General features: G+C 39.9%; 1 protein-coding gene across 1 annotated transcript in view; it reads left to right on the top strand.

Annotated features, from left to right (window-relative positions):
* The window catches only part of VPS13B (vacuolar protein sorting 13 homolog B), a 1,115,876-nt gene that overhangs the window by 891,638 nt on the left and 198,423 nt on the right, over positions 1 to 25,815 (top strand). The window contains exons 37-38 of the mRNA XM_007934836.2: positions 20 to 224; positions 523 to 707. Coding sequence (XP_007933027.1) covers positions 20 to 224; positions 523 to 707 — 390 coding nt within the window. The remainder of the gene's footprint in view (positions 1 to 19; positions 225 to 522; positions 708 to 25,815) is intronic.

Here is a 25,815-nt window from a genome sequence, read left to right as displayed (position 1 = left end):
TTTTCATATGATTTTAAAGGTCTTCTGGGGTCAAGAACATTTGAATTGTTTGGTTCTTCTACATGAATTACTTAATGGATACTTTAATAAGGGAAATTTTGAAGTGCAAGTTTCTGAACCTATGCCTCAAATGCCATCACCTATGGAAAATAATCAAAACCTTAAAACTGAACAAAGTTCCGATGATCTACGGACAGGCCTATTTCAGTATATACAAGATGCTGGTAAGTAGCAACAGCTTCCATTTAAGAGTGTGTGTGTGTGTATGTTTAATGTGCGTTGACTAAACAGTAACACATCTCTATCAGTTGACAAGTACATTGTTAATACCTACAGTACAAAATAGTACCATTGAATCTCTCTTAAGGGAAGATTCTTGATTTCTTTTTTTCTCAAACCATATAAAATTGATAGCTAACTTCTTTATATTCTTTTCTTTTATCCTCATAATGTCTTCTTGATTTAATAAACCAATATATTCCCTTTTAAAAACATGTAATTAATTGTACTTGCATTTGACAGAACCTTTGAAACTGCCTGGTGTCTATGAAGTCTTGTTTTACAATGAGACTGAAGACAGTCCAGGCATGATGTTATGGAGGTACCCAGAACCCAGAGTGCTCACCCTTGTACGAATAACCCCTGTGCCCTTCAACACCACCGAGGATCCAGACATCAGTACAGCAGACCTTGGTGATGTGCTCCAGGTATGCAATGACTATTCATTTCAAAATAAAGCATCACGGGAAAGTGCAGTAATACAATATGAGGAAAAATATTTGGAGCATATCTATTTCTTCCATCAACAATCCACAGAAATAACACACACACACACATAATAGAAAGTTTTAAATAAGGGAATAATGTAATTAAGGTTCATGATGAATGTCAATTTCAAGAGTTCTCAGATCTTACTCTTAAGAAAGTTGAGGATAAGTTGGTTACATAGTCTCCAACTTTAAAGGAATAAGCAGGCATCAGTCATTCACCACACATTTATTGAGTCCCTATCTTGTGCTCACACTCTTCAAAGTTTCTTAGAATTGTTCTAGGAAGTGAAATATGCCCATGTAAGGCCACAATTGGGTGACTATACGTTTCCATTTTCTTGGGGCTTGAGGTAGACTGACCGGAAAACCATCTTAACATCTAACCAGTCATATTTCTTATGATTGATGAAAGTTCGTAGCTTGACACCTCCCTGAGTTTAGCATAAATGTCATTGTGGATATCACTGTATTATTATTCTACTTATAAATATTCTACGGATCTCAGTTTCTCCTAAAATTTGTTTCTCCCTTTGTCTTCCACCTATTAAACCCACTGCCACTGAGTCAGTTAAACTCATAGTGACCCTATAGGAAACCACTGCTGTAAATCTTTACAGAAGCAGACTACCTCATCTTTCTCCCATAGAGTGGCTGGTGGTTTAAACTGCTGACCTTTTGGTTAGAGTCAAATGCTTTAACCACTGCACCACTAGAGTTCCGTCTTCTACCTATTACTAGATGGCATAAAAATCTAATCAAAACCTAGGAGTCACCCCTGATTGCTCTCTTTCCCTAACTCAGTTCTATTTCAGGACATATAAATATGTCCCTATTCCATCTACTTCTTTCTGTCTCTGCTGGTGCAACTTGAGTCCAACCTTCCAACATCTGTTCTTCCTAATCGGGTAGTCTGTGTTTCCATTCTTGACTTCCTATAATGCATTCTTCAAACAGCAATTAAAGTGATCTTTTAAAAATGTAGGTAAGTCACATGACTCCCTTAACTTAAACCTTCTGATGGCTTCCTCTGATACTTAGAATAAAATTCAGGTATTGAGCTTTGGCCTAAAAGAACCTGTGATGTGGCACTCCTCACCTCTCTTACTTGATCTCATGCCAGTCTTCCCCTTTCTCACTGTGTTCCAGCCATGCTAGCCTCTGTTTTTATCCATGAACATATAACCTCAAGTGGTCAATTGTACTAAATAGAGCATTCATGGTATTAAGTGAATTCACTAGTGACATATTCTTTATCTCCTGCTCTTCACTCACCTTTGAACATCCCTGCTCATTCCCAACCCAAAATCTTAGTCAGTCAAGTATCAGCTCACATCATATGCACACTAACCCACCACTTCCACTTCATTATGCATTACATTATCTTGTTTTATTTTATTCATAGTTCTTATTCCTATTCAAAATTATGCATTTATTTGTTTATTTGCTTATAGTCTTTCTCTACCATTAGAAAAGAAGTTCCTTGTATGTCTTATCACACTTATATCTCCAGCTCTTGGTACGTAGAAATACTCACCAATTTATTTTAAATCAGTTTATTTATTGTTAGCAAAATAAATGACCTTGTGGATCTGTATTTAGAAAGTTAAGAGTAGTAGTAAAAATCATAGGACTCTGTAGATACATATTGTTTTGGTTACCTTGTGCCACTCTGGAGCTCTGGTGATGGTGTGCCTAAGGCATTTGACTGCTAACCAGAAGGCTGGTGGTTCAAGATGACCAGCCACTCCTTGGAAGTAAGATTGGGCAATCTACTTCCGTAGTGATACTGCCTCAGAGACCCAAGGAGGGGTCGCTATGAGTTGGATCCGACTTGATGGCAGTAAGTTTTTTAGTTTAGTGCCATTCTAACAGAAAAATGCCACAAATGGGTGACCTGAATAAATAGGAGTTTATTCTCTTACGTTTTGGGAGGCTAGAGGTCCAAGTTCAAATTGCCAGGCTCTAGGGGCTGGGTAAAAGCCCCTTAACCTTGGGCTTCAGCTCTGCCTCTTGCTTCCGGCCACTGAAGCTGGAGGCTTTCTTCACTCAGGCAGTTGCTGTCTACTGAGGCTGAGAAACCCAAGGTCAACACATAAAAAGGCACATTCCCAATATTACCAATCCACATGGCAGGCCACTGATTCAAGTCCATTAAGAGTCCCAAGATCGTCAGACAACACGGCAGGCTGCTGGCTCGGCTACATGCAGGATTCAAGTGTGCCAAAAGCCGCAGACCATTCCTAAAGCTTCTCTTTATATACTGGGAGCAGATCCCATTCCTAAGGCACCTGGCTCTTCTTGCCTTTTCATCTTTGCTTTTGGATAAATGTTGCCTGTTTGGTCACATATAGTTGATTGTTCTAAGGAGCACGTTCCTCATGGCTGTTATTGTTTATTTTATCGGCTAATATATCATTTGGTTGATTCAGGTTTTAGTTCCAGATTAAAAGGGTCTTGGAGTTCCTCCAGTCTCTGTCAGTTCTGTAAGACTACTCTTTTTTATGAATTTAAGTTTTGTTTCACATTTTTATTCCATTCTAATTGGGATCTTCAATTGTGTCCCTGGTCAGAGCAGTCAGTAGTGGTAGCCAGTTACTGTTTGTTTCTTCTGGTGTCAGGCTAGAGGAGGTGTGGTTCATGTGGGCCTTTAGTCCTGTAGACTAACTGTTGCCTTGAGTCTTTGGTTTCCTTCACTCTCCTTTGTTCCAGATGGAAGGAGACCAATAATTATATCCTAGATGGCTGCCTGCAAGCTTTGAAGACTCCAGACACTACTCACAAAACTAGGGTGTAGACCATTATCTTTATGGACTGCATTGTACCAGTTGACCTACATGTCCCCTGAGATTGTGGTTCTGAGCCTTCAAATCCAATAACTCAGTCCCATGAGGTGTTTGGATATGTCTAGGAAGTTTCTATGACTATTTCCCCTATGTCCTATAATATGTGTGTGTGTGTGTGTATATGTATGAAAATATGTGTGCTTCATACAAACCTATGTATACAAATAGGCACAACTATACCTGTATGTGCACATGCATGTACTCCCATATATCCTCCAATGCTTAAGTAGAATATTTGTGCATACCATTGTAACCACCCACAAATATTGGTTATAATATATTGGGTGAAATGTTCATCTTCTGAGATGATAGCAGTGAAATGTATCATCATTTTACCAAGTGACCTAGACTGCAAAACCGTCTAAGTTGCCAAGATGTCAACAGTCTCTACTTTGATTCTTAACTCCTCAGATTTGTTTCTCCTCCTACAAAGTCTGTATTCATGCTTATTTCTCTGCCGGTATTCTTGAGTTATTTTTGCTAAACAAAATAGCAATATGTGTGAATTCTACTGTCTTATTAGCCTTCCCTAGAGTCAAAGATTAGAAAATGAAGGCTTTTACCAACTTTCATGGTCTGAAATTGACAAAACATGCAATCAAGATGTATTGATAATTATTGGTGATTGGAATGTGAAAGTTAGAAACAAAGAAGAATCATCAGTAGTTGGAAAATATGGCCTTGATGGTAGAAATGATGCCAGAGATACAGTGATAGCATTTTGCAAGACTAACAATTTATTCATTGCAAATACCTTTTTTCAACGTAAATAGTGACTATACATGTGGACCTCACCAGATGGAATATACAGAAATCAGATTGACTACATCCATGGAAACAGATGGTGGAGAAGCCCAATACCTTCAGTCAGAACAAGGCCAGAGCCTACTGTAGAAGAGACCATAGATTGCTCATAAGTAAGTTCAAGTTGAAGCTGAAAAAAATCAAACTAAGTCCACAAGAGCCAAAATACAACCTTGATTGTATCCAACCTGAGTTTAGAGATTATCTGAATAATATATTTGATGAGTGAGTACCAGTGACCAAAAAACTAAAGGAGTCGTGGAATGACATCAAGAACATCTTATGTAAAGAAAGCAAAAATCATTAAAAAGACAGGAAATGAAGAAAAGACCAAAATGGATGTGAGAAGAGACTCTGAAACTTGCTCTTGAATGGAGAGTAGCGATAGCAAATGGAAGAAAATATGAAGTAAAAGAGCTGAACAGAAGATTTCAAGAGGCACCTCAAGAAGACAAAGTATTATAATGAAATGTGCAAAGACCTGGAATTAAAGAAAAGGGGGGGAGGGAGAATATATGCTTGGCTTTTCTCAAGCTGAAAGAACTGAAGCAGCAGCTCAGGCCTCAAGTTGCAATATTGAAGGATTCTATGGGCAAAATATTCAACGAAGCAGAAAACAGAAAGAAGATGGAAGAAATACAGAGTCACTGTACTAAAAAGAATTTGTTGATAACCAACTATTTCAGGAAGTAGCTATCATATGATCAAGAACCAATGGTACTGAAGAAAGAAGTCGAAGCTGCACTGAAGGAATTACCCAAAAAACAAGGCTCCAGAAATTGACAGAATACCCACTGATATGTTTTAACAAATGGATGCAGTGCTGGAGGCACCTACTTATTTATGCCAGGAAAGTTGGAAGACAGCTACCTGGCCAACTGACTGAAAGAGATCCACATTTGTTCCCATTCCAAAGAAAGGTAATCTAACAGAATGTGGAAATTATTGAATAATATCATTTATATCATCACACACAAGTAAAATCTTGCTGAAGGTAAGTCTGAAATGGTTGCAGCATTATATTGACAGGGGGCTTTTGGAAATACATCCTGGATTCAGAAGAGGACATGGAATGAGGGATGCCATTGGTGATGTCAGATGGATCTTAGAACAATTTTGACAGACAATACAAGAACAAAATGACAAAATAAATGAAAAATTAGAAATGATACTAAATCTACACACAGAAATCCAGAAGATTAATACTAAATTTTCGGAAATAGATAAGACACTGAATGGGCAAAGGAGCAGAATTGAATCAATGGAAGACAGAATTGGTGAGACTGAAGGCAAATACCTGAAGACTTCTTTGGAAAGGGATCAGTCAGAAGAAAGGTCAAGACAAAATGAAGAAAGGCTAAGATTCATATGGGATACCATCAAAAGGAATAACTTATGTGTAATCAGAATTCCAGAACAGGAAGAGACAAATAAAACCACAGAGAAAATTGGCAATGATTTGTTGGAAGAGAATTTTCCTGGTATGATGAAAGATGAGAATATATCCATTCAGGAAGTCCAACGAACCCCAAACAGCATAGACCCCAAAAGAAAATCACCAAGACATATCATCATCAAACTCACCAAAACCAAAGACAAAGAAAGAATCATGAGAGCAGCACGGGAAAAACAAAAAGCTACCTATAAGGGGCAACCAATAAGACTAAGCTCAGATGTCTTGGCAGAAACCAAGTAGGTGAAAAGACAATGGGATGGTATATATAAAACCTTGAAAGAGAAAATTTCCAACCAAGAATATGTACCCAGCAAAATTATCCCTCAAATAATGCTGGTGAAATTAGGACATATCCCCAGAAATTAAGGGAATTTGTTAAAACCAGACCAACCTTACAAGGGATGCTAAAGGGAGCCCTTTGGACAGAGAAGCAACAACAGCCAACAACTGACCATTACCACACATGATGATACAACCCAGAAACCAACCCAGCAATGGAAGTATCCAAAGTAAATAAGCCTACAAGATTGTAAACAGTGAACCAGAAACATCAGTTGATAAATGAGGACAACTACAAACCCAAAAGAGGGAAAAAACTGTGTCATTACAGAACTTCTAGATGGTAGGGAAATGAAGACAACTACAAGATAGAACGGACTTTTCTAAAGTTGGGAAGAAAACTATAAATCATAGGGAAACCTCAAAGAAAAATGATAAACCTTCACATCAAAATTAAGAAGAGGACCAGCACAAATATTTAGAAATACTAAAACAATAGCAACAAAGGAAGTGATAACACGATTCATAAACAAAACGAGCTCAGCACAGAAAATTGTATGGAACAAAGAAATTGACACCACGAGAAAGCACATAACAAAAATGACAGCAACAAATTCATATTTGCTGATAATTACATATCTGGCAATGAACTTATCTCTAAGATTTATAGAAAACTCCAACACCTCAACACCAAAGGGATTAACAATCCAGTTGAAAAATGGGCAGAAGACATGAATAAACACTTCACCAACGATATTCAGGTGGCCAGCTAATACATAAAGAGATGCTCACAATCACTGGCCATCAGAAAGATGCAAATCAAAACAACAGTGAGATACCGTCTCATCCCAGCACTGATGGCAGGGTTCAACGAGACAGAAAATAAATGCTGGTGGGGATGTGGAGAGATTGGGACACTCATACACTGCTGGTGGGACTGTGTAGTGATAAAAATACTGTGAAAAGCAATATGGTTATTCCTTAGAAACCTGGAGTTGGAGATACCATTTGACCCAGCAATCCCATCACTAGGTATATATCCTAGAAAGGTGAAAGCCTGGACAGGAACAGATATATGCACACTCATGTTCATCACAGCATTATTTACAATAGCAAAAAGATGGAAACAACCTACATGCCCATCAGCAGAAGAGTGGATGACCAAACTGTGGCACATATACATAATGGAATGCTATGCAGCACTAAAGAATAATGTAGAGTCTGCAAAACCCCACATAATATAGATGAACTTGGAGGACATTATGCTGAGTGAAATAAGTCAATCACAGAAGGACAAATACAGTATTAGTTCATTGTTGTGGAGGGTCAAGAAAAGGTTTATATATGGAGGGAAACTTTGTTGGTTGCCAGTGGTGGGAGGGTAGGCGAGGGAACACTGCAAAAAAAAAAAAAAAAAGCATTGACCCATGTCACTTTAGTTTTGTGTATTTCACTGTACATAAATTATATTTCAATAAAATCCATTAAAGAAAAAAATCTGTCACTCATGTCAAAGTTTGAACATTCTCTAAGCACTTCTTTCCAAGTATTATTTTGTGTTCAGATTTATAGCTAAATCTTAATCATTTATTAACACAAGTCTGATAACTAATTACTAATTGTATTATTGTGTGAGAGGTGAGAGCCAGGACAGGAACAGATTAAATGGGCATCCACTCATTGGCATTAGTGGTAAAGAGGACAAACTAGAGCAAGAATGCCTGGGATGAAATTCTGGCTCTACTACTTACAAAGTATATAACCTTAGACAAGTTACTTAATCCCTCACCCTTGGATTTTTTAATTTTGTTTTTATTTTATTTATTTATTCTTTATTTTTCCCAGTCAGTAAAATGAAGGTAATAATATCATTTGATGATTATAAGAAATAATCTGTAAAACACAAATGGTACCTGACCATTGCAAGTGCCCTTTAAATATTAGTGCTATCATTACTACTACAACTTTGTCTAAACTCATTTTATCAAGCAAATGCAGAGGCTAGACCAGAGAGTGCTGATGACTCAGCTGACCAGCTGGAGTGGTCCAGGTTCTGGAACAGTTCCAGGTGCCCAGGCAGTGGATTTGGCATGCAAGCAAAGCCCTGCATGAAGGGATCCTAGCTGGTTTCAGTAAGCAGAGAGTCGGTGTCAGGGAGGCCCAGCCATGTTTTATATCTTGTTGGAGAAATAGGAACTGAGATATGAGCATATTTCAAAGACAAGGATCTTGGCCTAGAAAGCAAGGCCAGAGTTGAAGCTACCAGAAATTGAAAGGAAGAGCTTGATCCCAGTGAGAACACACTATTGACAACTCGGATGGATAAACAGCAAGACTGGCCTGATACCATGCTGCTGAGCTCCTCCTGGTTAAATCTTCATAGTCCCCTGACTAGAGGCAGAGTTAGTCCCAAGGCTTGTGTGGGTCCTCATCTGTGGAAACAGCTCTCTGCGTTGCAACTTGGAACAATACAAACTATTGACACTTTCTTTGGAGTCTCTGTTCAGAACAGAAAATATGCAGCACAAATCAGATTTAATTCAATGTGGTATCCTTTTCCTGGAGAAGTTGCAGTGCTAGATTCTTTACTTGCTCAAAAAAAAAAAAAAAAAAAAACTCACTGCCATCGAGTTGGATCTGACTCATAGCAACCCCTCCTTGGGTTTCTGAAGTGGTATCACTATGGAAGTAGATTGCCCAACCGTCCTTCCGAGGAGTGGCTGGTAGATTTGAACTGCCAGCCTTCTGGTTAGGGCATCCAGAAATAGATAAGGCACCTGCTACTCATAAAAAGCTTTCCAGCCTTGTGGTTTCTTTGAGGTAGAAGAATCTGCCTAATTGCAGCTTTCAAGAAGGACCTCTGTTGTCAGAAACAGCAGAACCCTACTACACATGATTATCTCTACATCTGTCCTGGAGGCACAACTAAAACAAACAGCTGACCCTGAATTGCAGGGAGCTTATGAAAAGAAGGCCCTTGGTCAACTTGCCGTGATGCAGATAACATGGACTTTGAAGTCTGGGATCTCTGGTTGGTGCAAATGGTTTGAGTTCAACTGTTAGCCAAAAGGTTGGCAGTTCAAACCCACCTAGAGGCACTGCAGATACACCCACCTCATGGTGCTACAGAAGAAAGTCTTGGTGATCTGCTTCCATGAAGATCACAGCCGAGAAAACCCTACGGGGCTCACTTCTCTGTAACACATGAGGCGACAAGAGTTGACTAACCAGCAGTGGGTTTTTTGTTTGTTGTTGTTGTTGTTAAGTAACTAAGTCAGCACTGTTCTCTTTGAACCTCAGTTTCCTCAGTTGAACATTGAAGTTAGGGTAGCTACCTTTCACAGGTGTTTTGAGGATTTAATGAGCTATAACTAAACCACTTAAATAGTGCTTTACACATACTGAGCTCTTACTAAATTAATTTCCTTCCTACTTGTGGTGGCTATGTTGGTGTATCAACTTGGCTGGGCCTGGTTGAGTGGCTGGGCAGCTGATGGTAGTTAATCACCATGATGAGACTGGCAATCACCTCCACGGTCAGATCTACCACAAGCCTTTGGGATGTGGTCTGCTTCCTGTATATAAGGAGAATCTTTGGGAATGGTCTCTAGCTTATGGCACGGTTGGACCCTGCATGTAGCTGTGTCATTCTTCAGCGGCCTGCCATGCTCTGCTGACCCTGGAACTTAAAATGGAATTGAATTAATGGCCTGCTGTGTTGTTTGGTAACATTGGGACTGTGCCTTTTAACTTGTCATCCTTGGTCTTGGCAACCTCAGCAGCCAGCAACTGAGTGAAGAAAAGCCTCTAGCTCCAGTGGGCCAGGAGCAGGAGACAGAGCTGGACCCCAAGGCTGAGGGGCTTTCACCCAGCCCCTAGAGCCTGGCACTTTGAACTTGGACTTAAAGCCTCCAAATTGTGAGAATGAACTCCTGTTTGTTAAGGCCATCCCATTTGTGGTATATTCGTGTCAGAGCAGCACTAGGTAACAGAACACTGCTCATCCTCTGTTTTTATCCTCTAGTGCTGCTCTAACAGAATATACCACAAATGAGCAGCTGGAACAAATATGGATTTATTCTTACAGTTTAGGACGCTAGAAGTCTGAGTTCAGCTGCCAGCTCTAGGAGCTAGATGAAAGCTTCTCGACCTTGGGCTTCTGCTCTGCCTCTTGCTCCCAGCCCACTGTAGCTGGAGACTGCTGAGGCTGACAAACCCAAAGTCAACAAATAAATTGGCATAGTCCCAAGATTTTTAAGCAGTATAGTATAGGCCACTAATTCTAGTCCATTAAGAGTCCCAAGATCAGCAGACAACATGGCAGGCCGTTGAGATGAGTAGGGTCCAAGCGTGCCAAAAAGCTCAGAGACCCTCCTCAGTGCATCTCCTTATATACTAGAAGCAGACCACATCCCTAAAGCAGCTGCTCAGCTATTCCAGTAGTTTCTACCATGGAGTTGATTCCCAGTGTCATCATAGGGAATAACTACATCCAGCTGCCCAGCCACTCAAAACCAGGCCCAGTCAAGTTGACACACAACTTAACTACCACATCCTCCCTCACACATAAAACACAAAAACAAGGCAAAAGGAACCCAATTCCAACTCATAACAACCCTATAGGAGAGAGTAGAACTGCCCCATAGGGTTTCCAAGGCTGTAAATCTTTACAGAATCAGACTGCCTCATCTTTCTCTCATGGAGCAGCTGGTGGGTTCAAACCTGCGACCTTTTGATTAGCAACCACAGCACCATCATAGCTTTTTCAGCCACTAAAAGAGCCTCCTAAATGAAATTCCAGCCTTAATCTCTCCTTCCAACCTTGTCCTTCTAAATTTATAAAGGAACAGGCAGATTGTATCACTTCCCTGACAAAAACCTTCAGTCACCCTATCACCTGGTAGAATGACCAGAGGGTCCTTTTAATCCCTTTCCCAAGATCTACATTCTAGTCACCTGGTCTGTTGACCATTCCCCCACACCAGCTGCGGCATCCCACTTCCATACCACTCCCTTTTCATTTGAATCTCTTTCTTCTCTGCCTACTGAAATCCTGTCCACACTTCCAGAACAGCTAAGATGCCATGTATCCCAGAGACACTTCCCTGGATGTCGTTCCAAACATGATACTGTCCTCCTCTCAAGTCCTACAGCACTTCATGGCACCACTTTTAAGCTGTTTCTTACCTTATTCCTCACATTGTAACTCTGTGTCCATGTCTTGTCTCCCTCTGAGATTGTAAGTTTATAAAGGAAGAGATCCTATCTCATTAGTTATCTTGTCCCTTACAGTAGCCAGTGCATTGGAGGTGTTCAGTAAGCACATTGAATGGGTTAATGAATACATAAATGTCCATTTTATTTTATATTATTCAAAAGTATTACATTATTTATCATTACTTTATGGGTCTAATGAACAGGTTTTTGTTTTAAAAACTGAAGTATGTCAAGATGCATTGTGTCAGGCTTCAGTGGTGTCCCCGGCTGTAAACAGTGTAATGTCCTTATGTTACACAGGCTCTTGGTGAGATCACTGAGTACTCTGCCAAGGCAACTGCCCCTTAGACAGAGGCTAGTTCTTAAATGATAAGATAAATTAGTCTCCTTGGCTTTAATCCTAAAAGCAGAATTGAATTTGGATGACTTTTTTCTTTAGCATCATTTAGTTAATCAGAAAATTGATTTAAACAAAATTTGTTGTGGTTTAGGTGAAAGTTTACAGGGTAAATTCATTTTCCATTCAGTAGTTTATACATGTTTTGTGACATTGGTTTCAAATCTCTAGATGTAACAGCACTCTTCCCACTTCCTTCCCCAGTTCCCCATTTCCATTTGTCCTGCTTTCCTGCCTTCTGAGAAAACTGATCTTACAGAGTTCAGTTATACAGTGAAATCTGCAAAAGCCAGAACCCATGGAAGGCAGAAACCTGTCAGAGCAGGAAACTCAAGTATTTTTCATTAAAACAAGCAAAAGAAAAGTGATACTACTGCACCCTGTCAGAGGCAGAAAACTTGTGAGACCCAGAAGAACCAAGCAGTCCTGTCAAGTTCCATCTCTCACAGGTTTCACTGTACCATGGAACCTAAATTCGTCTGTTTATATTCTGTTATAGCTCATGATTGTGCGTAGAGACTAACATGAAAACGCGCAATATGATTATATATATGATTTATATTACAAGTGTAATGAAAAATATATAAAATATTTTAAAATATTAAATCAAACTAACCATAGATTCTGAAAAAGACTCTAAAATTAATGTTCACAGAAGCAAACGGATCATATTTTGTGGTCAGTTTATAGTTTTATCATTCTTTTAAATTTTAAGTTTTTGTGGTTATGTAGATATAATACAATCTGAATCTATAAGGTAGTGTAATGCTATAAATCTGGAAGGAGGGCTGTGCAGTTTCAGTGAAGCTAAAATACATAGGAACTCTGGTGGCAGTGGTTAAGGCATTCAGATGCTAATCAGTAGTTCAAACCCACCAGCCTCTCTGTGGGAGAAAGATGAGATAGTCTGCTTCCATAAAGATTTAGACCCTTGGAAACCCTATGGGGCAATTCTGCTCTGTCCTGTAGGGTCACTATGAGTCAAGACGGACTCAGTGGCAAAGGATTGGTTTGATGCCTGCACATACTAGGTGTTCCTCTTTCTTCATACTACTGTCTATTCTTTTTTTTTTTTTTAATTTTTATTGTGATTTAGGTGAAAGTTTACAGAGCAAATTCACTTTCCGTACAGCAGCTCACATACACTTTGTCTCATGACATTGACTGCAATTTCCCACAATGCAACAGCTCCCCTCTCGCTTCCTCCCCATAGATACCCCTTCCCTGTATCCTTTCCTCCCACGCACTCCTGCCCCCTGAGCTGTCTCCCTGTGCAAACACACCCCTTCTATTCTCCTGTGATTGATCTCTCCAAGGAGTGTATCTACCTATTGTAAATGGTCAGCTCATATGCTTGGCTAGAGGATACAGGAGTGGGTTCAATTCCAGACCTGAAGGGCAGCTGGGAGACATAGTCTCAGGGGTTCCATCAGGTTCCATCAGACCAGCAAACCTGGTCCCTTCTTTTTTTTTTTTTTTTAAATGATTTTGGGTTTTGTTCCACATTGTTCTCCCATTCTATCCAGGATCTCCTACATAAATCCCCCTTTGAGTGGTTGACAGTGGTAGCCGGGCACCATCTAGTTCTTCTGGTGTTATATAAGCTGAGGATAGCATGGTGTACCAGTCCCTTGGACTAAATGTTTCCATGCATGTTTGGTTTTCTTCATTCTTCTTTGCTATGGACGAGGAGAGACCCTTCTTTACATCTAGATGGCCACTTGCAAGGTTTTAAGATCCCAGTCTCTACTCACCAAAGTAGGATGTGGAACAATGTTTTTGTGTAGTACTTTATGCCAATTGATCTTGACGTCCCCTGTGACTGTAGTCCCAAGCCCACAGGTCAGACTACTCACTCCCTATGGGTAGCTGGCTGTGGCCAAGAAGTGACTACAATCTTATCTCTTGTCAGCTCTACTATATACCTGGGAATTCTTACAGAATATACAAATACACTTGTAGAATCATTGTCTGCCAACCCTATACGTGGTATTGGGCACACTCCCCCCTGAATTGTTGTTGTTGTTATGTGCCGTCGAGTTGGACCCAACTCATAGTGACCCCTCCTTAGGTTTCTGAGGCAATATCACTACGGAAGTAGATTGCCCCAGAATAGGCATACCTAACAGTTCAGCCTGTCCACCAATATATCAGTGTTGGGCTTTACTACTGTGTATCCTTCCTCTTGAGGAGCTCTGATAGCATAGTGCCTAAGGCACTTGACTGCTAACCAGAAGGCTGGCGGTTCAAACCCACCAGCCACTCCTTGGAGGGAAGATAGAGCAATCTACTTCCACAGTGATACTGCCTTGGAAACCCAGGGAGGGGTCACTATGAGTCGGGGCCAACTCGACGGCACACAACAACAACATTCTTCCTCTTGAGGATTCCATTTTGGAAGTACCCATCTTTCCAGATTATAATTTTTAAAAATCATTTTATTTTAACTAAAAAAATTATAATTATTATATTTTAATTTCTTCTTTGTAGGCAATTAAATTTTATATAGATCTGTCTAGGTATTTATTCTTGTTCCCTCAGTACTGTATTCTTCCTGTTTCCATATTTATTTTCACTTAATGTGTTACACTAAATTTTTAGATATCTTCATTTGATATGTGACAATGGGCCTAACTAAATGTCATCTTTTCCCAAGGAACTTAGTGTATATGTGTGAGCATTACAATTCAAAACAAACACTGAATGGATTAGGGTCCCTGATGTAATTCAAACAGATAGGAAATGAAGTCAAAGACATAAAATGGAGGATGACTTTGGCTTTGATAACATACTGCATGGATTAAAAGAAAGATGTAAAAGCTAAAATCAGGAAGTTTTTTTAATAAAAGAAACAACTAGGATATATGTAAGATTCCTGATTTAAAGTCAGAGAAAAAGGAAGCGAATTGTTTAATTTAGGCAGAAGTTAACATGTAAGTTTGCATTACAGACATTCGACAGTCCCTTAGATTCAGATTTCTACCTTCAGAAAATGTGAGTATAACTAACAATGAGAAAGCAAACATATCTATCCCTTATTTTCATCTGCATTTCATACCAGTTTTCATTGACAGGCAATTATTAATATTTGCTCTGTGTAGGGTACTACAATGTGTAGACAATAGGGATATAAAGTGATAAAAGATCTGTTTCTACCCTCATCTGATTTATAGTCTACTTGGAAAGAGCATACTTTCATATGCAAATTCATAAGACAGAATATCTGAAAATTTTTAAGATAGACCCATACAGTTATATATGAGGAATCTTGTAATTTGGGGAGTTTGACCTCTGAGGGATAAATTGAATTAGTTGGAAAGAAAAGAATAAATTTGTTATTAAAGCTGCATAATTTCATAGCACTTTCTCAGTTAAAAGGGCATTTTCAGGCTTCAGAATTTGGTGCTAAATTTGTACAGGAAAAATCATGATTAGAGTTCTTAGAAGGTATCTTTGCCAGGGTAACAGGAAGAGAACAGACAAAAGCAAGCTGTGTCATTTGTTTACTTCTGGTGGAGATGAAGAACAGGGAGCCAAAGAACTCAGTTCACTTGTGCCCGATTCACTTTTGTTTATCCAATTCAAAAATCATGGAAATGAGTTTTTAAAGTAACATTACTACAATTATAAAAATCAAAGGAACCCCCATTGGAAAAATAATGAAGAGAAAAAATTGTATACTTGGATTTATTTTATTTTCATTCCAATGTGCATTTATTGTCATTTTTATATTTTCTCCCTAACCCTAACTCTGTATGTGGAGATGCTTTCCATATATAACTTCAGTAAATCTCCTTTTATCCTGTGTAGGTGGACATCATCCCCGTTTTACAAGTAGGGAAAGTAAGGCAAAAGGAAGTTAATTAACTGGCCTTGTATCATAAAGCTTGTAAGTGGGGGAGCCAAAATTTCATCACAAGCCTTTATGACTCTAAAACCTATGTTCTTTCTCCTGTTGTATGTAAAAAATTGGGCCAATAACTATTGTAGGTGATGCATGAGAATGCTAGTGAGCTACTCCACTAAGAGACATGGGAACTTTAAAGTATTAAATCATGAAATAATGAATCGGACCAAAGATACACAAAGTAACTTTAAATAAATAAAGATACGAAAGATGGATTGGGTGTTAAGGTCTCTAAAGAAAGACTGTTTCCTCCCAAAGGAGGGCTAGTAAGCTCTGTAAGCCTACAAGGCATGGAGGTGTGTATTGGAGAGGCCCTCTTGACATCATCCAAAGAAATGGTGCCTGATTGTCTGGTTCACCTGTTAGCTAAATTCCCTTTATGGAGATGAATGTAGCAAATGTCAAATCTTTGTGTCTAATATTCTAATAGTCTATCCAGTGAAGCAGCCTTCTAAGAGTTTGGCTCCCAGTGCAGTCTGTCTACAGAGTATCTACACTTGTTGGGCCAGCATCAGCGTCCCGCCTGCTTGGCAGTTATACATCTCATGGTAAATTAGTAACTTGGCATCTGGTTTATATATCAGTCTCTAGTGAACTTGTTAGCATGAGTCAGCATTCCTAAGTCTAGGCAGTGCAAGGACACTACTGAAATTTTCTCAGACTGCAAGACCAAGGGCCAACTTTTAAATCTTGGTGAATCCATCATGCTAAATGCCCTCTTGTGGCTACTTGCAGCCCAGCAGGCTGGCCTTTCCCAGATGTCATCTCTATGTCATGTGTCACAAACTTTTCTAAACAAATTTCTACTATCTTCACCTTTAAGAGTTATGAGGAGTAAAAATAATGTCGTATAATACCTAGCATAGGGTCTTACATAGTTAAAGACTCAATAAATCACTGACTGTTACAGACAGGCGATAAATGCTATTATTATTATTTTCATCCCATCAATTGATTTATTAAAACCTGGATTATACTGTGATACACCAAGAAAGTTGTTTTCTAAGAAGGACATTTCTGTGTTTATAGTCTGTTAATGTCATAATAATTGTGAAGAATGCTGGCTCTGCATGTGATAAATGGAGTGCTTTCACTGACTGAGAACGGCTGCTGAAGGAGGCACCGCCTTTCCCATAGCTACAGGACAGCTGCCTGCATGGGAGTCTGACGGCTACATTCTCTAGACTGCAGGCAGTAGAAACTCCACTGAAGCAAGCTTAAGCAAAAAATGAGGGCTAAAGGTATGGTTGGGAGCCCTAGAGGCCAATGGCAGAATCTTCCTCTGGAAGGAAGCTGGGAACCCAGGTTGTATTCTCTGGTAGCATAGTGCCTAAGGCACTTGACTGCTAACCAGAACGCTGGTGGTTCAAACCCACTAGCCACTCCTCAGAAGGAAGGTTGGGCAATCTACTTCAGTAGTGATACTGCCTCGGAAACCCAAGGAGGGGTCGCTATGAGTTGGTCCGATTCGACGGCACATAACAACAACATGGCTTTCTCTGCTGCTGCTCCTTTCCCCATGTTTGCTTTACTCTTCTTTTTCAATAGACCATCTTTCTTTCCCCGCTGCTCTTTGGCCACCTGGTTGGTGGTCTTCCCACAGCTCCCAGGGTCCCCAGAGTCACAGCTATAAGTCCCTTCTCCATTCCTATTCTACATTCTGAATTCATCTCCTTTGGTGTCAGGTGCTCTTTGCCCAACCAACTATGACCATGGGGTCAGGTCACATTTTACCACCATAGCTGTGAATCGGGGGTCATTGTGAGCTTCTCAGATGCCACCAAAGGGATCCACAATATGCCACAGCTCTCCCAGTGGTCTTGCTTTCCACCTCAGTTACATTGGCTGAAGTCATGGTCAGTCCTGACCACACACTGTCTGCACTGCTTTCTGATCTGACTGACTGGACAGTGTGGGCTGTGTATTCTTGTCTTCTCATTGGAAAGTCTTACATATACAGTCTGTGGTTTGGGGAGAAGAATTATCACTTTCAGAGGGATTCTAGAAAGACTGCTTCACCAAAAAAAAGTAATGACTCCTTTTTGTTAGGGTTTTATCACCTTTCCCTTTTGAAAACCTTTGGCAGAGCCATTTCACTGAGTACATCAAAGGCTATCTGCATCTGAAGAAAAGCCCCACACCACTGTTTAAATCTTGTCTTCCCCTACGATCCTCCTAAAACGTAGGTTAGGCAAGGTTCTATCTCTCACAGACATATGTGAGACAGTGTCTTGTCCCCAGTATGTTTAAAATCAATGTCTTTCTTGGTTACTGAAATATTAATAATGCAATGAATATGTAGCACTTTGGCAATCTCCTAGATTCTAAAAATACTCTCCCAGTTCTAATGATATATGAGAGCCTTACTTCTAAAGTAATTTTCTGTTTTTGAAACTGAGTTTACAATGTGACGTTTAGTGTCTGTAGATTAGTGGTAATTTCATTGTGTCTAGTTTTCTATTAACCTTTTATCTACATATTATCCACAGACTGAACTAAAACTTCATTAAACCTCATAATTGTGTGAATCCTTTTCTTTTTCATAATTACATGAAAAAAATGTTTCAAGTCAGATAGCAATACTCCATATTACCCAATAAATTAAAACCTAGATTTTTGCTACTTTAAACTTGACTTTACAAGCTTCCTATAATTCTAGAGCACATGGACCTGATAGGGAATGGTTATGATATTAGCACATGGTGACACTACAGAAAGAGAATCTATCTGAGAGTTATTTGCAATCTAATATGATTTGCCTCTTCCATGCACAGCTTAAAAAGAATAAAAGGAAGTGGTCTTGGGTGTTTCTTTTCAGCTGTGTTGGGCAGTTTACATATAGCTGCACATATGTTCCCAGAATCTTGAGCCTTTTTATTTTATAAGCACCTCCTGCCCACTGGCAGCTGTACTAATGTGTCCCAGAAGGCTTTGCTCCTATCCATCATCTTTAGGAGTGGTGCTCAAAGCCAGATATGAGATTCATTGTTGTTGAAATGCAGAAAAGAAAAAAAAAAAAAAAGTCTTGGGGCCTTAGCGAAGTAAGAAGCAGAGCCAGACTCTTAAGAAATAAAGGAAAAGAAAAAACAGTTCCCATAGTGCTTTGTGAAGTTCTGTGTACCCAATGGACTCAATAAATGTTTCTGAATGGTGGGTAACAGTGCTGGATCTGCTACTAAGGGTTTTGCAACCGAAGCCATTGCCTCCTTTTCTCAACAGTAAGAAGAAATCTGAACTGGAATGTTCCCTGAATGCGCTTTTAATCACTCTGTCTTTGTAGTGTTACAAAAGTATGAGAGACGAATCTAGAAATATATTGAAAAGAGCTCCAGCTGAGAATTTTGAGGTAAACTCAGTAATACAAATAGAAGAAGCTGGGCTAGTGCTATGAGTGATGAAAAGGTTGGTAGAGCTCTAAAGACAAGGAAGCCCCTTGGAAGTGCCATAGAAAGCACCAGAGAATGTGCCTTCTGTACACAAAGTTTGCATCTACTGGGGACATCAGGAAAAGGGTCCAATTAAGAGATGGCAATAGAGGGGATCTGGGAGCTCTGGTAGCATAATGCCTAAGGCACTTGACTGCTAACCAGAAGGCTGGTGGTTCAAATTCACCAGCCACTCCTCAGAAGGAAGGTTGGGCAATCCTACTTCCGTAGTGATACTGCCTTGGAAACCCAAGGAGGGGTCGCTATGAGTCGGGGCCGACTCGACGGCAAATAACAACAACAACATACAAGGTGAGGAGCCCTGGTGGCACAGTGGTTAAAGCACGTGGCTGCTAACCAAAAGGTCTGCAGTTCTGAACCCACCAGCTGCTCCATGGGAGAAAGATGAAGCAATCTGCTTCTATAAAGATTTGCAGCCTTGAGAACCCTATGGGGCAGTTCTACTGTGTCAGAATCAACTAGATGGCAATAGGTTTGGTTTTGGTTTTTTTGGTTCAAGGTGAGTAGAATTTCAACAGATAAAGTGGCAGGGAAGGGTAAATGAAGTAAAAGTCCATATGAGCAAAGTTTAGAATTGACTAAGAAAAGGCAGAACATATGAGAAATGGTAAATTATCTGGTCTGACTAACATAGGGTATACAAGTATGGGATTAGTGGAAGCCTCATAAACAGAAGGTTGGTGGTTCAAACCCACCATCCACTCTGCGGAAGGAAGACTGGGCAATCTACTTCTGTAAAGATTTACCACATTGAAAACCCAAAGGGGGTCGCTGTAAGTCAGAATCAACTCAATGGCAGAGAGTTTGAGTTCTTTTAGTAAGCTACAGATATGACTTGTTAATCTGTGGCTACTGCATGGAGGGAAAAGGGAAGATAACACATTTACTGAGCATCTGGTATATACCAGGCACCCAGCACATCATTTTTCTGTGTCATATCTGCCCTCTCTATAACCCTGTATACCAAAACCAAACCCGCTGCCACTGAGTCAATTCTAACTCATAGCAACCCCCATTTGGTTTCCTCAGCAGTAAATCTTTACAGAAGTAGATTGCTCTGTCTTCCTTCTGCAGAGTGGCTGGTGAGTTTGAACTACCAACCTTCTGGTTAGCAGTCAGGAACTGCACCAGCAGAGCTCCAATAACCCTGTATAGTAGGTACTAATATCTCTGCGTTAAAGCTAAGGTAACTCAAGTTCTGTGACATTAAATAATTTTCCCAAAGTCATACAGCAAGTAAGGAGAAAGAACGAAGATTCAAACCTAGGTTGTATGAATTTCTTCTATATTGAGTATGGAGGTTTTTTTTTTTTTTTTTCATGAGATAGGCATTTTAGAGAACCATTGGTAGCCCAAGACTTTAGGTAAATTAATCTAGTAGCCTGGTATAGAGTAGAATGGAAGAAGGAGAGACCAGAAATGAGAAGACTCTTGGAGGTGAATGAAGAAAGAAATGAATGAATGTGAAGAAAAAAATCTATAGCTCTTGACAACTAACATGGAATTTACTGGGAAGGAGCAAGAGAAGTCAGTGAAAAGAAGACTGGTAGATTTTAACTAAGTAGGAAATACACTAATACCATTAGCAGACTTCTGGAATTAAGCAGTGCCTATGTGCTTAGATTATATCTGATCCTGAAATCAACTTTGCAGAGCTGAGTATGGTTATCCTTTGCTACAAGTAAGAAAGCTCAGGATCTGAGAAACTCAATGTTTTATTTTGGGCCTCCCTAAAAAAAATGACTTGAATATACAGATGATTTAAGATACAACTTGAGGAAATTTGCAGATCCCTATAAATCATGTAGGAGCTCTGGTGACATAGTGCCTAAGGCATTTGACTGCTAACTAGAAGGTTGGCAGTTCAAACACACCAGCCACCTTAGAAGGAAGAATGGACAATCTACTTCATAGAGATACCGCCTCAGAAATCCAAGGAGGAGTTGCTATGAGTTGGACTTGACTCGACAGCAGTGAGTTTGGTTTGAGTTTGTTATCAGCCATGTATAAATCCTTGGTTAAGAATCTCAGCAACACAGTAAACATCACTGGGACCCTAGATTAGGTTTAGTTTCAGATATGAGAGACCAAAAATACAAAATAACAATAGCGTAAACAAAACCAAGGTTTATTTTCCTCTCACTGCTAAGGTAGGCAGTGTAGGACCCTAAGGTGACTGCAAAGTCGTGAGAACGAGCACAAGCATCTTCCATCTTCCTTCTCCATTGTTTGTGGCAACTGAGTTTTCCTCCAAGGTCCAAGATGTTGTTGTTGTTGTTGTTTGCCGTCGAGTCGGCCCCGACTCATAGCGACCCCTCCTTGGGTTTCCGAGGCAGTATCACTACGGAAGTAGATTGCCCCATCTTCCTTCCGAGGAGTGGCTGGTGGGTTTGAACCGCCAGCCTTCTGGTTATCAGTCAAGTGCCTTAGGCACTGTGCTACCAGAGCTCCTAGGTCCAAGATAACTGGACCTTATTCGAGCCACAGGAAGAGGAAGGGACCAAAAGAACATACCTCTTCCCTGTAAGGATAGTTCTTGGAAACCACACCCTACACTGCTCTACCACCTACATCTCAGAATCCAGAACTAAGTCACCTGGCCACACCTAGTAAAAAGGGAAAGTGGGCAGCCAGCTAAAATTTAGGGATTCATTTGCTAAGGAAGAAGGGAAGAGGCCATATTGGGAGATGACAGCAGTCTTGGCTGTGGTTGCCAGCCCTGTGCCCTGCTGCTTCTGTTCACAGCTGTAAACTCCATCACTCGGTGCAGTAAGAACAATAGCTTTCCATTTCATTAACGAAAGCTCTGCTGAGGCAGAATTTGTAGAGGACATTTAGGGAGCAAAGGAGATTTTTGAGATAAAAAGCATAATCGTTTGAAATGCTAGCATTCTTTGCCCAACAAAGAAGTAGGAGGTGAGGAAGGAATCTGTCAATAAGATGTGCTTTTAAAGTAAATGGAAAACATTTGCAAACTGGAAGAATACTGAAGTCATTTTTGTCCTGTCACTTTATTTGGTGGTAGAAATTTTATTAGCCTATTTGTCTTTTCCTGTTAAATACTCTCACATTAAAAGGGTGGGGAGGGAAACATTTCTTTCTGGAAATGAAGAACTTTGCTTAGCAATGAGACTGTGTTTGATGTTTACTGCTCAGTATTAAAAACGTTTGGGGTATAACAATATAAAAGGATACTAAATTTGAATCAGTGGCCTATGAGCATTCTTTATGAATTATTCTCCCCTCAAATAGAAGCATTTTTCCCATGGAACTTGCATGAAAAATCATCATGTCATAAAGAGATTTTTTTGTGAAAGCTACATTGTTGAAGAGAGCAGTGGACAGAGGAGAACAGGGAAATAGGAAACGGAGCCCCGTTCAGAGCAGAGCTTCTGGAGCTAAGCTTTTCTGGCTCAAATCCAAAGTTGGCTGGGTGACCTCAGGCAAGTTACTTAACTTCTCTGTATGTCAGTTTCCTCATCTGTAAATTAAAGAGAGTTGTGAGCAGTAGATGGATTTCTGGATGTAAAAAGCATTTAAAACATAGTTTAAAAAACAAACCTGTTGCCACTGAGTCACAGCAGCTCTATAGGACAGAATAGAACTGCAAAATAGGCATTCCAAGGCTGGACATCTTTCTGCAAGCAGACTGCCACATCTTTCTCCTGCAGATCCACTTGGTGGGTTTGGACCAGTAACCTCTCCTTTAGCAGCCAAGTACTTTAACCACTGTCTCACCGTGGCTCCTTGGAAGGTAGTCAGTGCTACATAAATGTTAGCAATCACTACTTTCCCCTAAGGACATATAAGGTACTGTATCTTCAGGTGCCAGTTTGCCTCTTGTTCTGCCCTTGATTATTCTGAGTGTTGGGGAAAAAACTGGGATTTGATTACAAACCACAAATTTCTTATCCCTGTGCCCATTCTTTTCATAAAGTCATTGGTCTGAAAAATTCATTTTTGTCTGAAAAATCCATTCTTATCATATATTTTTAAGCATGTATACCTTTCAATTTTTTTTTTTATTTAATTCCCAGTTAAAAAGGAAAAACTCAAGCTTGAGAACTTTACATGATTCATAGCAACATCTTCAAATGCTACATCAAAGTTTGACATCTTGGTTCTCTTATACTATTAGCACTTTTTTTAACAGCATTATTGAGATATCATTCATATACTATGGAATTTACCCATTTAAAGTATATAATTTAGTGCTTTTTAATATATTCACAGAGTTGTGCAGCTGTCAGCACAACCAGCTTTAGAACATTTTTCTCACCTCAGATATCCAGTACCCTTTGGCCATCATTCACCAGACCCCCTTCCTACCCCCTCCCTAAGCAACTACTGATCTGCTTTCTGTCTCTTACTGGCCTATTCTGGACATTCATAGATACAGAATCAAATAGTATGTTGACTTTCGTGCTGGCTTCCTTCACTTAGCATGTTTTCAAGATTCATCCATATTGTTTCATGGATCAGTGTTTAGTTCTTTCCCCCTGCTCCCCCCACCCCCGATTTGGCTGAAAGTTTACAGAGCAAATTCATTTTCCATACAACAGTTCGTACACATTTTGTTTCATGACATTGTTTGCAATAATGCAACAGCTCTCTTCCCACTTCTCCTCTATGGTTACCTTTTCCCTGTGTCCTTACTTATCCATTCCTGCCCTTTGAGCTTTCTCCCTGGGCAAATACTGCCCTTCTGAATGTTTCATTCTTCTTGTTGCTGATATTTCATTATACTACATTTTATGTATCCATTCATCAGGTGATGGACATTTGGATATTAGCACTTTTGAGTTTAACTTAGTCTGTGTTCTGTCCTTCAAATTTAAGTGACAGGACTAAAAGGTGATGGAGATGATTAATAATATTCACAGTGTACTCTTATGTACATTATCTCAAAGAGCTTACAGTCTAAGTTTTGTGAAACAAAATATAGGCAGCTATCAGCCAGCATGGTAATGTTATAAAGAGCTCTAGTAGTGTAGTGGGTAAGGCATTTGGCTGCTACCCGGAAGGTCCGAAGCTCAAATCCACAAGCTGCTTCATGGGAGGAAGATGAGGCAATCTGCTTCCATAAAGATTTATAGGCTTGGAAGTTCTGTGGGGGTCTCTGAGTTGGAATTGACTTGATGGCAGTGGGTTTGGTTTGTTTTTTAGTAGTGTTATAATAGAAGTTCAGAGAAAGAATATAATGTACTAAGAGATAAGCTTAGAAAAATAGGCTTCAGCCAGATAGTGGAGGGTTTTAAATGCTATGTTGAGACATTTGGGCTTTATTTTGTAAACAGTTTATTCTGCTGGGTTAAATTGAGGGTAATCTACTCATTCAGCTGGCCAATGACAATGGCCAGTTAGAAGGAAGAATGAATAAAGGAGTCTATAGATAGGATGTCTTTTCACCATACACAATTATTGTTTATGCTGAGCAAATAATCCAAGAAGCTGGACTGAGTGAAGAATGTGGCATCAAGATTGGAGAAAGACTCATTAGCAATCTGTAATATATAGATGACACAGCCTTGCTTGCTGAAAGTGAAGAAGACTTAACTGATGAAGATCAAAGATCAAAGCCCTCAGTATGAATTACACCTCAACATAAAGAAAACAAAAATCCTCACAACTGGACCAATAAGCAACATCATGATAAATGAAGAAAAGATTGAAGTTGTCAGGGATTTCATTTTACTTCAGTCCACATCAACAACCATGGAAGCAGCAGTCAAGAAGTCACATAACATATTACATTGTGCAAATCTGCAAAAGACCTCCTTAAAATGTTTAAGAGCAAAGATGTCACTTTGAAGACTGAGATGAGCCTTACCCAAGCCATGGTCTTTTTGATAGCCTCATATGCATGTGAAAACTGGACCATAAATAAGACTGCAGAAGAACTGATGCATTTGAATTGTGGTGTCAGCGATGAATATTGAATGTACCATGACTACTAGAAGAATGAACAAAGCTGTCTCAGAGGAAATACAGCCAGAATGCTTTGTTTCCCATACTTTGGTCATATTGTCAGAAGAGACCAGTCCCTGGAGAAGGACAAAGGTGAAATAGAGGGTCAGTTAAAAAGGAGAAGACTCTCAGAGAGATGGATTGACAGTGGCTGTGACGATGTTCTCCAGCATAGCGTGGATTATGAGGATGCCGCAGGACTGGGCTGTGTCATTTTGTTGTAAATAGGGTCACTGGAAGTTGAAACCAACTCGATGGCACCTAACAACACAACATAGATGAGATACCTGGAGACCTATTCAGAGCACTGCAATTACTCAGCTAAGCAACAATAAGAATGACAGTTGGAATGGGAAGGGGAAATGAATATAAGAGAGAGCCATCTAGAGATAAACAGTTTTAATCCTGGATGTGGTCTGGCCTAAGTGAGTGGATGGATGGAGTCCCCATTAATGGGGACTGGAAAGTCAGAAGAAAACTGGGCCAGCAGGGGTATGGAGATAGTAAGTTATGCATTTAAAAAAAAAAAAGGCGGGGCAAGATGGCGGACTAGGCAGAAGGATTGCACAGACCCTCTTCAACAAAGAAAAGGGAAACCAGTTAACACAGATACAGAAGATAATCTTGGACCACTGAGCCTTGAAGGAAAGGATGCAGATTTGGACTAAACCCCAACTAGCAGAAGAATTTGCGTGAAGATACCAAAAAAAAGGAGACCTACGGAGCTGC

Source organism: Orycteropus afer, unplaced genomic scaffold (assembly GCF_000298275.1).
Source record: "Orycteropus afer afer isolate SDZICR_OR568_19922 unplaced genomic scaffold, OryAfe1.0 scaffold00021, whole genome shotgun sequence".
In the NCBI taxonomy this organism is placed as follows: Eukaryota; Metazoa; Chordata; class Mammalia; order Tubulidentata; family Orycteropodidae; genus Orycteropus; species Orycteropus afer.
The sequence above is the reverse complement of the archived record's forward strand: the minus strand, read 5'-3'. Positions and strand labels throughout refer to the sequence as shown.